The sequence below is a fragment of the Bufo bufo genome, chromosome 8 (genome assembly GCF_905171765.1).
Source record: "Bufo bufo chromosome 8, aBufBuf1.1, whole genome shotgun sequence".
Classification (NCBI taxonomy): Eukaryota; Metazoa; Chordata; class Amphibia; order Anura; family Bufonidae; genus Bufo; species Bufo bufo.
In genome coordinates, this window is record NC_053396.1 from 92657786 (window position 1) to 92676452 (window position 18667).

At 45.2% G+C, this 18667-nt stretch overlaps 1 protein-coding gene across 2 annotated transcripts in view; it reads left to right on the top strand.

The window, feature by feature from the left end:
- DLG3 (discs large MAGUK scaffold protein 3) overlaps positions 1 to 18667 on the top strand; it is a 533344-nt gene that overhangs the window by 374804 nt on the left and 139873 nt on the right. The window contains exons 6-11 of one of the 2 annotated variants that reach the window (XM_040442126.1): positions 1305 to 1355; positions 1473 to 1597; positions 2438 to 2607; positions 6885 to 7004; positions 9214 to 9350; positions 9435 to 9579. In XM_040442126.1, coding sequence (XP_040298060.1) covers positions 1305 to 1355; positions 1473 to 1597; positions 2438 to 2607; positions 6885 to 7004; positions 9214 to 9350; positions 9435 to 9579 — 748 coding nt within the window. The remainder of the gene's footprint in view (positions 1 to 1304; positions 1356 to 1472; positions 1598 to 2437; positions 2608 to 6884; positions 7005 to 9213; positions 9351 to 9434; positions 9580 to 18667) is intronic. The other variant, XM_040442127.1, reaches the window with a different exon arrangement.

Consider the following 18667-nt stretch of genomic DNA (forward strand, 5'->3'; position numbering starts at 1 on the left):
CACCGGACTACATTTATAAAAAATGTAATCCGTAACTTTAACTTTAATCATCGCTCATCTCTTTACTAGGATACTTTACTCTCAGCTCCGGTAACAGCAGGCAGTGCGGGCGGCGCTCACTCACTGACGTCACGCGCCTGCACCCCCTAGTAGGAGGAGCAGGCACGAGACATCAGTGAGTGAGCGCCGCCCGCACTGCCTGCTGTTACCGGAGCTAAGAGTAAGGTATCCTAGTAAACAGATGAGCGATGATTAAAGTTAAAGTTATGGATTACAGTTTATAAATGTACTCCTGTGAGAGGCGTGGCCCTGTATATTCTAACCCCCAGGCAAGCGTCCCCGTCACCATGGGAACGCCTAGGGATTAGAATATACTATCAGATTTGAGTTTTCACAATCTCACTGAGATCGTGAAAACTCAGATCCAATGGTATATTCTAACCCCCATCGGATATACCATCGGATCTGAGTATACCCGGCGTATAAGATGACCCCCGACTTTTGAAAATAATTTCTAGTGTTAGAAAGTCATCTTATACGCCGGAAAATACGGTATCTCCGGGAGTCCCGGAGTATTGAATGGAGAGTGGACACGCATGCATGCCTGCCACTCCATTCAAATGGGAACATGGGCTCCAGCGGTCAGTCCTCTGCTCATAAGACACATGGGGTACATTTATTAAGACCAGTGTTTTAGATGCTGGACTTAATAAGGCCTCATAGCTGACAGAGGATCCGCCAAAGATATGACCATTTTTACGCCCAAAACAGGTGTAGAAAATGATGAATGAGACGGACCTGCCGGTCCATCCCCTTCCTCGGCCACGCCCCCAATTTTAGACCTGGCACACCTGATTTAGGCCTCATGCACACGGCCGTGTTCCGCGGCCGAGAGCGGTCCGTGGTAACCCGGCTGGGATTCCTTCTGACAGCAGGAGCGCACGGCGTCATTGGTTGCTATGACGCCGTGCGCTTCATGTCGCCGCTGCTGTACAGTGATACACTCGTATGATCTATACCAGTGTATCACTGTACAGCAGTGGCGGCATGAAGCGCACGGCGTCATAGCAACCAATGACGCCGTGCGCTCCTGCTGTCAGAAGGAATCCCGGCCGGGTTACCACGGACCGCTCTCGGCCGCGTGCATGAGGCCTTAGGCGTATTTCAGTATAATAAATGACCCCCTATATCTTATCCTGTGGATAACCAAATGTGAAAAAAGCAAAAGGTTCTGAAGAAATGTATGTATAACACTGCATCTGCCAGTTTTACTATTATCTTACATGAGATGGTTTTCTTTGCAGGTAAATGGCAGCGATGCTTTATATAAATATGAAGAGATTGTATTGGAGAGGGTAAGTTGAAGACTTTTCATTCCTCCCTGACTACCCCCTAACCCAGACAACACAAACAATTCTCATTAGGCCTCTTAAATGGTGCTTCATTCTTATTACTATTCATTCATTTTTCAGGGAAACTCAGGATTGGGGTTCAGCATTGCTGGTGGAATTGATAATCCGCACGTTCCCGATGATCCTGGAATATTCATCACAAAGATCATCCCTGGAGGAGCTGCATCGATGGATGGGAGGCTAATGTGAGAGATTCCTGTGGTTATCACTTGTGGTTATTCCCATCTCATCAGGGTTTGGCCACACGGAACATTTCCACTACTGATTTTGCTGTGTTTCCGCTGCAAAATCTGCAACAAATATGTGGCAAAAACTGCATGTGTCACGTGCAGCTTAGTTGTGGATTTTGCATTGGATTTGGATTTTACTCTGCATCCCAAAGGGTGAAATCCACAACATAAATTGACAAGCTGTGGATTTTTTACAGTGTGTGGATGAGATTTGTGTCACTCTCATCTACTTTTCTGTTACTGTAAAACATTGTGGATTTGCCACATACAATCGGTAGCATATTTGTCCTGTGTGGACAGTACTGTAAGTATATGTCTTCTACACCGCAGTATCCTACAGATGGTTTATCTGCATAAGGGCTCATGCACACGACCTTTGTATTATGTGGTCCGCATAACATGGATCTGCAAAAAAATGGATGACATCCGTGTAACGTCCGTGTTACATCTGTTTTTTTGCAGATCCATTGTAACAATGCCTGTCCGTGTCTGCAAAATGGACAAGAACAGGACATGTTCTATTTTTTTGCGGAATGGACTTGCGGACAAATAGATACGGAATGCACACAGAGTAGTTTATGTTTTTTTGCGGCCCCATTGAAATAAATGGTTCCGCATACGGGCTACAAAAAATAATAATCGAACGGACATGGACAAAAAATACGTTTGTGCGCATGAGCCCTGAAACTGTGTGATGACTTGAGTTATTAATGTTATTTTTATTAGAAATGCTGTCTTTATAGTGATTATTCTCTCTCTGTACCATACAACCTATTTCCTTTGCTTTTGCTACAGGGTGACTGACTGTGTCTTGCGAGTCAATGATGTAGATGTAACTGAAGTGGTGCACAGCAAAGCGGTGGAGGCTCTGAAAGAGGCTGGTCCTGTAGTGAGATTGCTGGTCCGACGCAGGCAAAGTCCTCCAGAGACTATTGTGGAGGTTAATCTACTCAAAGGACCTAAAGGTCAGGGGTTAATCAATCACAGAATGAAAATTCATACACTTTGTGCATGATAAATACTCTACTAAGGGATGTTATAATATCACGGACCTAAAGATCCAAAACTCAGTAGCTGAACCTGCATAGCTGCAAATACAGTTGACCATGGTACCAAATTACCTGGAAACAGCCCTGTTAACAATATAGCATTATATACCATGATTCAGCATATTGATGGATATTGGATGTCTCAGTAGTACAAAGTACTTATATATCACAATTACTACTTGCAGTATTTTGTTAAAGGGCATCTGTCAGCAGATTTGTACCTATAAAACTGACTGACCTGTTGCATGTGCGCTTTGGCAGCTGACAGCATCTGTGTTGGTCCCATGTTGATATGGGAACAACATTTCTGAGAAAAATTATGTTTTGCTAGTAGCACTGCTAGAGTTGAAAGGGAGCCATCAGATGTCAGGCTGCAGAGAGGAGCGCACAGGACCGGATAGATGGGGCAGCTATACACCAGGTCTGCTATCAGGGCGCTGGTGATCTGTGGTCGGAGGATGGAGGGTTTGACGCTTCTGCGGATGCTGCTGCTGGCCCTGCTCCTTCAGGATCACGGTGGGGGTGAAGGGGGTCTCCAGCAGTCAGGTCCATCGAGGAGGGAGAGTGGAGTCAGGAAGCATGGGAAGCCCAGGAGAGGTTGGACGACATGACGACGCTAAGCACCTAAGTAATGTAGCGAAAAGACCGGCACTTCGCATAGATTTCAATCAATCAGTGAATTTATTGGTCACATATTATGTCAGTGACGCGTTTCAGCACCAATGTGCTTTCATCAGACTATGCCATAGTATAGTCTGATGGCATAGTCTGATGAAAGCACATTGGTGCTGAAACGCGTCACTATGATATAATATGATGTGACCAATAAATTCACAGATTGATTGAAATCTATGCGAAGTGCCGGTCTTTTCGCTACATTGTTTACTTGGACGCTAACTCACTGACAGGTGCACCGCAACTTCACAAGAAAGCAGTACTGACCTGTTATTAATTGTGATGCCAAGCACCTGTCCTGCTTCTGCGGATCCCGCTACGTCTGTGAGCCAGGATGGATCTTTACCACAAGTTATAGCAGCCGGGTCCTCTCAGGCATGGCCTGGTGAGTGGATGTCAAGGATACGGCATGGGGATGTTTGGGGGGGGTTAGCGGGGAGTGGTAAAGATGTAGCTGTTGTTGAGAGTGCTGGGGGGTTAGCGCAGGAGTTGGTGGCGGGGTTGTTGGCGCTGGTGACATGCTTGGGGTCTGGTGATGGTGTTTCTCCGGCGACGGTTTGATCGGTAGAGAATCAGGGTTCAGCAGTTGGCAGGCCGGGGCTTGCATTAGACAGGGCTGAGGTGGTGGGGTCTTCCGGTGGGGTGGCAGGAAGTAGCGGAAAAAGTCTGGTGGTTGAGGATGTAAGGTTGACAGACGCAGCGAGAGGGGAAGTGTATGTTGTGCTTTGAGGGGCCCCTGGGGGCCCATTTGAAGCAGGAGGTCAGGGAGAAAATTTAGAAGGACGAATATGTTGAGATTTTTTCGTTGCTTCCTCTGGAGAAGTTTAATATAGATAGAGTAAAAACGGATGAGAGCAAGAAGGAGGAAGAGGAAAAGCGGCGGTACCGCTTGATACCGCGTACATTCATGAATTGGCTTCAGGCTTTTGCAATCCTGGCCAGTGTAGCGGGAGAGAAGTTTCCAGAACATTGCGCGGCGCTGTTTTGTTATATGGACACCATTGGTGAGGCTTACAGGATGTATGGGGGAATAGCTTGGCTCAAGTATGATGAACAGTTTTGTCAGAGGAAGGCGGTGCGGCCCAGTATTAGATGGGATCACAAAAGACATTAGTCTTTGGATGCGTTTGATGGCGTCACCGAAGGCAGGGACGCAGCCCTTTCGTGGGGGGGCCGGGGGAGCCTCAGCCTCGGATTCGTCAGCAGGGGGTAGGTAAGGGTGTTGCTGGCAATATATAACGAAGGGTACTGCAAGTTCCTTTCTGATTGCTGATTCAAACATGAATGCTCCGGATGTGGAGGCGCTAACAGTTTGTCCCCTTGTTTTAAGCAAGGTAGGGGAAAAGGATTTGAGGCTTCGCAGAAGAAGAATGATATCGGTGAGGGTGGACGTGATGTTGCTATTCTTAGGCCCCTTTCACACGGGCGAGTTTTCCGCGCGGGTGTAATGCGTGAGGTGAACGCATTGCACCCGCACTGAATCCGGACCCATTCATTTCTATGGGGCTGTGCACATGAGCGGTGATTTTCACGCATCACTTGTGCATTGCATGAAAATCTCAGCATGCTCTATATTGTGCGTTTTTTACGCAACGCAGGCCCCATAGAAGTGAATGGGGCTGCGTGAAAATCGCAAGCATCCGCAAGCAAGTGCGTATGCGGTGCGATTTTCACGCATGGTTGCTAGGTAACGATCGGGATGGGGACCCAATCATTATTATTTTCCCTTATAACATGGTTATAAGGGAAAATAATAGGATTCTTAATACAGAATGCTAAGTAAATTAGGGATGGAGGGGTTAAAAATAAAAAATTCAACTCACCTCATCCACTTGTTTGCGCAGCCCGGCTTGTCTTCTTTCTTCTTCTTTGAGGACCTGGGAGAAAAGGACCTTTGGTGACGTCACTGCTCTCATCACATGGTCCATCACCATGGTGACGGACCATGTGATTAATCATGTGATGAGCGCAGTGACGTCACCAAAGGTCCTTTTCTAAGAAGAAAGAAGACAAGCCGGGCTGCATGAACAAGTGGATGAGATGAGTTAAATTTTATTTTATTTTTTTAACCCCTCCATCCCTAATTTACTTTTAACCATGTTATAAGGGAAAATAATAAAATTTACACAACACCGATCCCAAACCCGAACTTCTGTGAAGAAGTCCGGGTTCGGGTCTGGGTACCAAACATGCCGACTTTTCTCACGCACGTGCTAAACGCATTAAAACGCTTTGCACTTGCGCAGAAAAATCACACATTTTCCCGTGACGCACCCGCATCCTATCCGGCCCTCACACGCGACGCCCGTGTGAAAGAGGCCTTGAGCAAATATCCAAATAAAGAATGGGCTGAACTGTTGCGCTCGGGTTTTACGGAAGGTTTTCAGATTCCATGTGAATCGGTTGGTTCTGAGGTGGTGAGGAATTTGGTTTCAGCATTGACCAGGCCGGAGGTTGTGAGGCAAAAGATAGAAAAGGAATTGCGGGTGTCTCCCCTTGGTTTGGTTTCTAAAAAGGAGCCAAACAAGTTTCGGATTATCCATCACCTCTCATAATCTGCTGGGAGTTCGGTTAACGATGGGATTGAGCGAGAGTTATGTTCGGTTTCGTACACATCATTTGATGCGGCGGTGAGTTGTTTTAGCAAAAACAGATATTGAAGCTGCGTTCCGTTTGTTGCCGATTCACCCAGATAGTTTTCATCTGTTGGGCTTTTGTTGGGAGGGGCAATTTTATGTGGACTGTTTTCTGCCTATGGGATGTGCAATCTATTGTTCCCTTTTTGAGACATTCCATGTCGGTAAAGTTTTTAGGGATAGTTATCTATACTGTGATGATGGAATGCCGGTTACCAGAGGACAAGGTGTCAGATTTGCATGCAGAGGTGGTTTCGTTGCGGCAGGCTAAGAAGGGTGAGCTTCGGAGGGTTGTCAGTCTTGGGGAAGTTAAACTTTGCTTGTCGTATTTTGCCGATGGGTCGAGTGTTTTGCAGGAGGCTGGAGTTGGCCACGGCAGGGGTGACAGCACAGTTTCATTATGTGAGAGTGACAGCGGAAGTACGGGAGGACCTTGTGGTGTGGGATCGTTTTTTGGTTGAGTTTAATGGGCGTTCAGTTTGGATGGAGGCGCCGGTGTCAAGTTTTGATTTGGAGCTTTATACAGATGCTTCTGGGACTTGTGGTTACAGATCCTTTTTTCAGGGGCAGTGGTGTGCGGGCCCTTGGCCAGAGGCGTGGCGGACGGTAGGTTTCCTAACCAATTTGGCGTTCTTGGAGTTAATTCCGATTGTATTGGCTACTGAGTTGTGGGGGAATTTTTTACGTAACAAACGGGTGCGGTTCTGTTGTAACAATTTAGGGGTGGTACAAGCCATAAATTCGCAAACAGCTAGTTCATTGCCAGTGTTGCGCTTGTTGCGCCACCTGGTTCTTCAGGGGTTAGAATTGAATTCATGTTTTGTAGCGGTACATGTGCCTGGGATCGATAATTCAGTGGCTGATTCTCTTTCTCGTTTCCAGTGGGATCGTTTTCGTCAATTGGTGCCGGGAGTGGACAAGAAAGGGTTGCCTTGTCCCCAGTGGCTCTGGAGAGTGGCCTTGAGGTGTCAGTGTCCTTGATACGGCGATCTGGCAGTAGCGGTACGTGGGCAGCTTTCGCATTAGTTTGGTCTCAGTTGGAAAAGCTGATAGATCAGGTGGGGGGGATGCGCTTCTGCTGAAGTTTTTATGACGTTATTGGTTTATTTGCTAGGGTTGTCTTTTGAGAGTGGTGCATCGTTTTCAGCGATGTCCAAGAAGGTCGCAGTGGTTGGTTTTTGGTTGCAATTACGGGGGTTAGTGGATGTATCAAAAGCTTTTTGGTGCGTCAGGCATTTAAGGGCTACAGGCGGGGTGCACCCGCTAGGGACACTCGGCCGCCTGTCGCTTTTTTGGTGTTACAGACTTTGTGTAAGATGGTGGAGGTAGTTTGTACGTCAAAGTATGAGGCTTGTTTGTTTCGGGCGGCTTTTTCTTTGGCGTTTTTGGGTGCATTTCGGGTTTCAGAGTTGGTGTCTAGTAGTTGTAAGCGGGTAGGGGGTCTACTGCGGGGGGATGTGTGTGGGGGCTGATGGATTACAGTGCTTGTTGAGAAGGTCAAAGACAGACCCAGTAGGGAAAGGGGTGTGAATTAATTTCCGTCCTTTGCTGTGCGGTGTGTCCGGTTCGGTGTGTGGAAGAATTTCTGCACTATCGCCCGGTGGGGTAGGAACTTTTGTTAGTGCATCAGGATGGTACAGCTCTCTCCCGTTTTCAGTTTGTAGCTGTCTTCCGGAAGTGCTTCACAGTTGCAGGTTTACCGGCCGGGGAGTTTGCTTCTCATTCTTTTAGGATTGGGGCGGCTACAGAGGCAGCCAGGTGGGGTTTAGGTGATACAGCAATTAAGCGGATTGGCTGCTGGGAGTCGGCATGTTTCCGTTCTTATGTTCACCCTCATCTGCTTTCGGGGGTGCTGTTGGAGTCGGATTGTGTTTTCTGGGGTTTAGGCTATAGTAGTTTTATGTATGATGTGTTCTTTCTTTGTTTTTGTTGCAGGATCCTTATCGTGTTTGGCCTCAATATTTGGGCATTCTTATGTGTATTGGGGGGCCTTGCGAGCAGATGTTCGGCGGAACGGAAGACAGTTGAGTTTTCCGAATGAGGTGTTACAAGTTCGTTGGATAGGTTTGCGGGGCCTTTGTGGGGTAGGGTTCTGCAGGAGTTTAGTTTTTATGTGGCCTTAGATAGACTCCCAGACATTTTCGTGCTTCATGTTGGTGGGAATGACTTGGGGGGGTGTCGCTCGAGGGATGTAATAAGGGATATTAAATTGGATTTGTTGGGTCTATGGGCGGAGTTTCCGGGCTTGTTGGTAGTTTGGTCTGAGGTGGTAGCTCGTCGGACATAGAGGTTTGCCAGATTAGTACATCGCATCAACAAAGCTAGGGCGAAGTTGAACAAGGAGGTAGGGCGATTTGTGCGACAGCAAGGGGGGTTTGTTGTGCACCATAGGGAATTGGAAGAGGCGTCTACTCAGTTTTTACGGGCAGATGAAGTTCATCTGAACGAGGTTGAGATGGACCTGTGGGCGCTGGGGTTGCAAGAAGGGTTGGAGACAGCAGTTTGGGTGTGGCAGGACGAACATAGGTAAGGTTTCACCGATGTTCATTTGAGGCAGGTAAAAAGGGGATCCTGGGAGGCAAAACTATTTGGAATAGTTGCATGACTCTTTGGGGCATGCATCTTAGGAGGTTTGGTGAGTTGAAGGATGGGGAATCCTGTTAGGGCTAGAAGGCCTGCAGGGGCATGATGTTGGTGTTTGATGCCCTTGGGTCGGTGAGTGCGGTCAAGGGTAAGGTGAAATTACAACTGGAGGATCAAAATAATTGGGTTTGCTTCTAGGATTCCTCATCATTAGGGGGTTATGAAGTTAGAATGTTTTGGCATTATTCAGTTACATGCAAGTTGTGTAAAGATAATGTTATTATGGCTAATATGTTAATAAATTGGTCGCTACTGCCTTTACACCCAAAATGAAGTCTCTGTGTGTTTGTTAATGGGAAAATGGGAGGGTGGTGGTAAAGGTGACCAAACTAATCTTCCATCCTAGTAAGTCACAGGCCAGACAGTTTCATAGGTACAAATCTGCTGACAGATGCCCTTTAACTTATGGAATTTATGTAAATGTGTGTTACTTTTGTTATTATGTAGGTAAATTAACAGCAAGTCACCAGCATTTCAATTGTTAGTTCATGATGTAGACAGATTATTGAAGAAAATAGTTGTGATATCCATCGGAAACTGACTGTAACATCATCTGATTTGTCCACAGGGCTGGGGTTCAGTATTGCTGGGGGCATTGGTAACCAGCACATTCCAGGGGACAATAGTATCTATATCACAAAGATCATTGAAGGCGGAACTGCCCAGAAGGATGGAAGACTGCAGATTGGTGACAGGCTTTTAGCTGTAAGTAAAAAGCTACTTAGACTTAACCCAAGGGGGCACAGATTTGGCTTCTTTTCATCAATGTTATATTGTGCTTGCTCCCAGGTAAATAACACCAACCTGCAGGATGTCAGACACGAGGAAGCTGTGGCTGCACTGAAGAACACCTCTGACATGGTTTATCTCAAAGTAGCTAAGCCTGGCCCTGTTCATCTCAATGAGATTTATGCTCCCCCTGACTACGCTAGCAGTGAGTATAGCATTGACATAATATTGTTTAGCGCACTAGTAGTGCATTAGTACTAGTTTAGTACACTCATCCCTTGGTTCCTTAGTCCCTTGTGCATATGTTTTGTTAGCTGTGGCTTGTTCCAAGAAGTAAAAAATAAGTTAGGGATTCAAATATTTTCTAAAATAGAAGAGGTGAAAAGTCCTCTTTAAGCATAAATAGAGTATACACATACCAGACTCACAATTCACTCCAACTATCTACAGATTTGTGATTTAAAAGGACCAAATTATTGCTTTTTCTGGATGAAAAGAAGTGTATTGGCCTGATATTAAGTTTGTGTTGACCAGGTTTAGATGTTAAAGGAACACTATATTTTCTTCATGTTATAGGACCCAAGCTCTGGTTCCTGCTATAAACTATGGTCCAGTTTATCCAGAACTACAATACAAATGCCTGACCACCCTTAGAAAACACCCCAATAACATTTGCTGTGACAACCCGAATACAATATATTACTATTTTTTTTATACACTGACAATCAAAAAGGTAACAATGTTTTGAACTTTTGACTTTCAGGCTCCATATCTCACCATTCACTACAGCTTCGAATGCAAGACTACCATCAATTTATAGACAATCATCTTGGCTATCTCATACAAATTGGACTTGAAACTATTTAGCTTATGATTACGTATGCAGATTCTTGGCATTGTTACCAAGCCAGAAGGATTCAGGCAGTGTTGAAAGCCAAAGGTGGATTTAGAAAATACTAACAATATAATAAAAATTTTGAATTTTAGGAGCAAAACAGTAACAATGCAGTTACATGACAAGAATCTGAATAACTAATCATATGGTAAATAGTTGCAAGTCCAATTTATTTATGCGGTAGCCAAGATGATTGTCTACAAAATGATGGTAGTCTCATGTTCGAAGCTGATAGTGGATGGTGAGATATGGAGCCTGAAAGTCAAAAGTTCCAAACATTGTTACCCCTTTGCTCGTTAGTGTACAACCCTTGGCTACACCTTATCACAGACAACACTTAGGCCCCTTTCACATGGGCGAGTATTCCGCGCGAATGCGATGCGTGAGTTGAACGCATTGCACCCGCACTGAATCATGACCCATTAATTTCTATGGGGCTGTGCACATGAGCGGTGATTTTCACGCATCACTTGTGCGTTGCGTGAAAATCGCAGCAAGCTCTATTTTGTGCGTTTTTCACGCAACGCAGGCCCCATAGAAGTGAATGGGGCTGCGTGAAAATCGCAAGCATCCGCAAGCAAGTGCGGATGCGGTGCGATTTTCACACATGGTTGCTAGGTGACGATCGGGATGGAGACCCGATCATTATTATTTTCCCTTATAACATGGCTATAAGGGAAAATAATAGCATTCTGAATACAGAATGCATAGTACAATAGCGCTGGAGGGGTTAAAAAATAAATAAAAATAATTTAACTTGCTCGCGCAGCCCGGCTTCTCTTCTGTCTTCATCTTAGCTGTGTGCAGGAAAAGGACCTGTGGTGACGTCACTCCAGTCATCACATGATCTTTTACCATGGTGATGGATCATGTGATGGACCATGTGATGACCGGAGTGACGTCACCACAGGTCCTTTTCCTGCAATCAGCAAAGAAGGAGACAGAAAAGAAGCCGGGCTGCGCGATCAAGTGGACTAAGGTGAGTTTAATTTTAATATTTTTTATTTTTAACCCCTCCAGCGCTATTTTGCTATGCATTCTGTATTCAGAATGCTATTATTTTCCCTTATAACCATGTTATAAGGGAAAATAATACAATCTACAGAACACTGATCCCAAGCCCGAACTTCTGTGACGAAGTTCGGGTTTGGGTACCAAACATGCACGATTTTTCTCACGCGTGTGCAAAACGCATTACAAAAATCGCGCATGTTTCCGCAACACACCCAGACTTTTTCCCGCCACGCCCGTGTGAAAGAGGCCTTACTTCTTCAATGATTCTCACTACACTGGACCAGAGAATAAAAGTGCTGTAGTTGCCCTACATTGTTTATTTAGAAATGAGACCACAAAATACTATATATCATAGCTCATATTTTAATCCATTCAAGGGCAATAAAATTGAAATTAATAAAACTTATAGTCTAGTTTATACCATCGTTCATGGACATGCCCCATGGTCCAAGGCATTCTGCTCCCAGATTAGGTAATTTAGTCCTGCAAACCTCAGCAATTTTGCCACTCTTTAAGGGGTTGTCTGGTTTTTGCTATTGATGACGTATCCTCAGGATAGGTAATCAATATCAGATCAGTGGGGGTCTGACCCGTGGCACTCCTGCCGATCAGCTGTTTGAAGAAAAGGCAGCGCTCATACAAGTGCTGCCTTCTCTGCTCTGTTTACCTGCTCACTGCGGCAATTGCAGTGGTAAGCAGGTGTAATTACAAGTATGGCGCCCCCATTCACTTCTGTGGGATGGCTCTGCCCAAGTAAATACTACAGAGCCCCCATGGAAGTGAATGGGGACGCCATATTTGTAATTACATCTGCTCACCACTGTAGTTGCTGCAGTGAGCAGGTAAACAGAGCAGAGAAGGAAGCACTTGTATAAGCACTGCCTTCTCTTCAAACAGCTGATCGGCAGGGGTGCCACGGGTCAGACCCCCGCCGATCTGATTTTGATGACCTATTCTGAGGATAGGTCATCAATATTAAAATCCCGGAAAACCCCTTTAATCCCATTTACATAGACCGATTGTCAGGCAAACTATCGGGGATGAGCGTCGTTATAAATGCTTATTCCTGATAATCTGTCAGTATAAAAGGTGTAGGCTTGTACATCGGGTGATCGTGTTGTTTTGCTGGCACCAAAAATCAATGTTCCTATGCAGCAGATTGTGCCATCTAAACAATGATCTGCTGCGCTGGAACAATGATCTTCTTTGGGGACACAGATGTGGTGATTGCTGCTCAGTAAAAACTAAAATTGGCCCGAAAATCATTGTTCCTGCGCAGAATTTTGTGCTGTCTAAACAACTATGTGCCGCGCTGGAATAATGATTTTCCATTGGACAAACGATCACTTTATTGATCGCCTGTCCCCATACAGCGGAGGTGATTGCTGCATGTAAATGCAGCCCTTATCTCCACTGATGATCTGACAGTTATTGGGAGCATCCCATGTCCTCAGCTCTATACACAAAATCCCGGTGACAGGTTCCCTTTAAAGAGGACCTTTCATCAGTTTTGACATAGTTTAATCACCTTGTAGGGCGGCCCCCACTGATGCCATGGGTGTATTTTTTTTAAACCCCCCCCCCCCGTTCGCCCGTTGTGGCCCCCCGATGATTTGGCGCACTGTATTATAATGAGCTTTAAACTCGCAACCGGGAGGAAATGCAGTCTTCTGCTGTGGGCGTCTCCTTCTCCCTGGCTGTGAGCGTGATCCAATCAGAGCGGAACGCTTACAGCCAGGGAGAAGGAATCTCGCGTCAAATCATCGGGGGAACCACAGTGGTTTGAAAAAAAAACATCAGGCATCAGTGGGGGCCGCCCTACAAGGTAATACCATAATTAGACTATGTCAAAACTGATGAAAGGTCCTCTTTAAAACATAAAAATCTTTGAAAAAAAATCTAATTTCCTGTGCATCGCTGAATGCAGAGCTTGTCTTTTAGGGACGAACTGTAGTTTTTATTACTACCATTTACAGTGTGCATACAACTTTTTATGTCTTATGTATGTTTGGTGCAAGTGCCAGCCAGGAGATGTAGAGTACATTGGCCAGTGTATGGTGCTGGAGTCAGTAACCAGGCCGGTTGTAGAAAATAGATAAGTCTGTCTTTAATTACAGAAAGGAAGTTGTAGTACATCCAACGGTATCAAAACAATTCATGGGGCAATTCTTCCCAGATGGCAATGTATGGCTATAAGCTCTCTACAAAAGTTCTCTCTGCAGAATCTAAGGCTGATAATATTATTCTTTCAGTAGTAGCTGTAATTCCCAGCTGAGGGTTACAGGATTAAGACACAGTGGGCCAGACCCTGTCCAAATGTGAGTGTATTAACAATGTCTTTCTAACTGCAGTAAAGTCTTTATCAGCCTTAGGCTCCATTCACTCCATTCACGCCCGGCACCCCTATAGAAATGCCTATTCTTGTCCGCAGCTGCGGATAAGAATAGGACATGTTTTATCTTTTGCGGAGCTGCGGACCCGAAGATCGGGGCCGCGCTCCGCAAATGCGGATGTGGACAGCACACTGTGTGCTGTCCGCATCCATTCCGTCCCTATAGAAAATGAATGGGCCATGGAGATGCTCGACCATCTAATTCTTTTTTTCTCTTTCCTCCTGGAATACTGAGCAGTAGAGATCGCTTTATCTCTGTAGATCTCTCAGAGGCAGTGATTCTCTGGCCTTGTACTCATGGGAGTGAGCACATATAACAACCACTCACTTCCTCTGCTAACTCTAGACTTGGACAGAGCTAGGGGCAGACTTAAGACCCTCCTCTAACGTCCTGCAGGGGCTCAGACAGGATCGTTAACCCCAAATGATTTATTACATGGCATTAACATATTAAATAACATTGAATAACAAGAACAGTTTTCAAGTACCCTATTCTGGGGTACTGCATAGGCATAAAGTAAAAACATGCTCATGGTTGCATCTTTCTTCGAAACATGGGAAAGCTTTATTTCCTTACTTCCACAAAAAAGTAGAGCAGATATTATTATTAAAGATTGCTTGTAGCTGATAATCTGGTTTCAAGAACAAGTGATCCTGGGGGACCCGCTTCTTTTATGTTTCAACCTTTGAAGTTTTTTTGGTGTCCGTGGGATTCTTATACTCCTGAAAATATTTTTTCTCTCCTCTTATACACTCTTGTACTGTATGTGGACCATTATTTTGTTTTTCCCTGCACAGTCATACACATGATACGCTGGTCCACCACAAGGCTATATTTTGTGAGTAAGCTGGTTGACCTTTCTGAGAAGTTGCAAAACTCAGTAAGTTAGCAAGGATAACTCTTTTTTACTGAATTGTTTTTAATTATGTTGTTCTTTTTTGCTTTTTACACCCCGCACAAATGCCTGAAGACAATAAAGACGAGCAAATTTCCTGAAATATTTATTCGTTTTGGTTCTGATTAGATCAATTTGAGTGGCAGAATAAATTCTGCCCGAATCAAAAGTGTCCCAACTGCCCTAAAAAGTCATACATGGTACTCTGAGATCTCTTAGGACTATAAGACAGCGTTAGTAATGACAACGTATATTGTATAGCTATACATATACTGTATAGCTTTGGGTTAATGGATGGTAGTGGGTAGTAAACCAGCAGCCTGTTTAACCCGTAGAGGACCCACGCCGTACATGTACGGCGCAGATGTACGTGACTTAAGGACCAGTGTACGGTGCTGTGATCGGGCGGTGCAGGAGATGCGCCCGCCCGATCCGCGGCAGGGGTCCGGCAGTGACTGATAGCCGGACCCCTGCTGCATGCGCCCGCATTGGTGAAATCACAGATGCCGGTGCATTAAATCATGATGTGCCGCGGTCAGCGCTGACCGCGGCACACGCAATGTCCTTGCGAGTATCGGAGCTTCCATCGGGTCCCCGTGCTGCTGTGACGGAGACCCGATGGCAGGAAAGGCAGCCCGATGCTTTCCTTAGGCATCGTGGCTGCCTTCCGGGAGAGCCTGTGAGATCCAGCCCCCTGGATCTCACAGGCAAACAGGCTGTAGGTGTATTGCAGTCTGTAATACACTTACAGCCAATGCATCACAATACAGAATTTTATTTTCCCCAAATAAAGGGAAAAAAAATTAAAAAAAATAGGGAAAAAAAGAAAAGTAGACAAATTAGGTAACGCCGCGTCTGTATCGACTGGCTCTATAAAAATATCACATGACCTAACCCCTCAAATGAACACGGTCAAAAAAATGTAATAAAAACTGTGCTACAAAAAAATTTTTGGTCACCTTACATCACTAAAAGTGCAACACCAAGCTATCAAAAAGGCGTATGCCCCCCAAAATAGTACCAATCTAACCGTCACCTCATCCTGCAAAAAAATTATACCCTAACTAAGACAATCGTTCAAAAAAACAAAAAACTATGGCTCTCAGACTATGGAGACACTAAAACATGATTTTTTTGGTTTAAAAAATGCTGTTATTGTGTAAAACTTAAATATATATAAAAAAGTATACATATTAGGTATTGCCGCATCTGTAAAAACCTGCTCTATAAAAATACCACATGACCTAACCCTTAGGCTGAGTTCACACGGGCGAGATTTCCGCGCGGGTGCAATGCGGTAGGTGAACGTATTGCACCCGCACTGAATCCGGCACCATTCATTTCTATGGGGCTGTGTACATGAGCGTTTTTTTTCACGCATCACTTCTGCAATGCTTTAAAATCGCAGCATGCTCTATATTCTGCGTTTGTAACGCAGGACAGGCCCCATAGAAGTGAATGGGGCTGCGTGAAAAACGCATTGCATCCGCAAGCAAGTGCGGGTGCGATGCGTTTTTCACTGATGGTTGCTAAGAGATGTTGTTTGTAAACCTTCAGTTTTTTATCACGCGCGTGAAAAACGCATCAAAACGCATTGCACCCGCGCGGAAAAAACTGAACAACTAAACACAATCGCAGACAAAACTGACTGAACTTGCTTGCAAAATAGTGCGAGTTTCACTGAACGCACCCTGAACACATCCTGAGCCAATCCGTCACGCCCGTGTGAACCCAGCCTTAGGTGAACACCGTAATTTTTTAAAAATAAAAACGGTGTAAAAAAAGCAATTTTTTGTCACTTTACATCACAAAAAGTGTAATAGCAAGCGATCAAAAAGTCATATGCATCCCAAAACAGTACCAATCAATCCGTCATCGCATCCCGCAAAAATGATACCCTACCTAAGACAATCGCAGGTTGGGCATCCCTGTAGTAGAGGTTGCAGCAATACAGTATCGTACATGATAGACAAAGCAGGAGATGTGCTGCTGTATAGAGGGAGCGGCACCAGTGCAGTATGGAGCAAAATGGACAATGTACAAGATGTGCAGGGGTGTAGTAGTAGTGACATCAACAGTACAGTATGGAACATAATGGACAGGCAGACAGCGGCAGTGACATCATTAGTCAGTGATAAATAGCCGGTCCCCATATTCAGCAATGACAGATCTATTCAGTGGTATCAGCTGGAGGTAAATCCTCCCAGATCCATGACTTATTCATTTTCACAAATGTAATATTTTCCACACTTGTAGAAGACAGTTTTGTCTGCTACGGTGTGACCGTGTTCCCTGCTGAATACTCTCTTTGACAGTACAATAGAGGGTGGACAACACGGTACACCAATGGCAGACTGGGACAGTTCCTGCCCCTAGTCCAGTCTGCTGACACAGTACAGGTACAACTAAAGCTTGTCGTTCAGGCATTGCATATCTGTTAGCTGATGTGGGTCAGGTTGACTCAGCGGTTATAAAAAACGGTACCATCATGTTCAGCAAACTGTATTGGCTGCTGCTGTTGCTTCTGCTCCTTGGTCGCACTGACAGAGGAGGTGGAGCGGTGACACAGCAGGGAGCAGAAAGGGGCCTTCTGGAAGACTTGTGGCCAGCAGGCATCAGGCTCAGTGCGGGTACAGAGCATATCCTGGTAATTCGTCAAACCTGGCTTTTTTTTATTTTATGTTTTGGTCGTACATTGGCTTTGCTCTTTATCTCCGACACCACCACCTCCTCTGAGGTCATCATTCCTCACCCTGATTCGGTTCCTAGATCCTTTCCAACACACAATCATCATCATCATCATCACCCCGCCACTATTCTTAGTCTGTGATATGTCATAGGCTCCTTAACCACCACCTCATGATTCTTATCTCTATATTTACCCCAAGTGTCACTACTACCATGGCTATCAAAGTCCCTACCACCGCCACTGCATTTCAGTCGTTGTGTCCTCCACCTCCATCATGTCCTCCACCTCTGCGTGATCCACCTCCTCCTCATCACAGTTCAAATGCTGACTGTTCTCACACAACTCATCAGGAGAAACACTTTCTTGAATATCTTCTTTAGCTGTCTCGGGTGCTGTCTCTTGTTAGAAGGTGCCCCACCAGGAGGGGTCAGTGAAGGCAGTGATGACAGAAAAGAAATCTTTCTATTGGGCCTCAAATTAACTGTAAAGGAAGAGAAGTAGGAGGAATGTGCTAAAGACTGGCACACTCTGATGAACTGAATATATTTAATTAACGCTAACACTTTTATTAAATGGTCACATGGACAGAGTCCACTATAATTGCAATATAACTGTGCCGGACAGGAGCTGCAATTTCTCCTACTTGCATTCCCCATGTAATAACATTTGTAGAACATCTATTGTTATAACTCTATCGTGCGCCATTCCTTAATTTTCCCAGCTGCAAGTAATGAATAAATTCCTAAGGCGCCTTTCACACGGGCGAGTTTTCCGCGCGGGTGCCATGCGTGAGTTGAGCGCATGGCACCCGCACTGAATCCTGACCCATTCATTTCTATGGGGCTGTGCACATGAGCTGTGATTTTCACGCATCACTTGTGCGTTGCGTAAAAATCACAGAAAGCTCTATATTCTGCGTTTTTCACGCATTGCAGGCTCCATAGAAGTGAATGGGGCCGTGTGACACTTGCAAGCATCCGCAAGCAAGTGCGGATGCGGTGCGATTTTCACGCATGGTTGCTAGGTGACGATCGGGCTGGAGACCCGATCTGTATTATTTTCCCTTATAACATGGTTATAAGGGAAAATAATAGCATTCTGAATACAGAATGCAAAGTAAAATAGTGATGGAGAGGTTAAAAAAAAATATATATTAACTCACCGAGTCCACTTGATCACGTAGTTGCGGATCTCTGTCTTCTTCTGTAATGTTGAGCTGCCGGCTAAGGACCTGTGGTGACGTCACATCACATGATCCAATCACATGGTCCCTCACCATGGTGATGAACCATGTGATTGGACCATGTGATGAGCACAGTGGCGTCATCAAAGGTCCTATTCCTGTGCACAGCAAAGAAGAAGACAGAAGAGATGCCGGCTGCGCGATCAAGTGGATTAAGGTGAGTT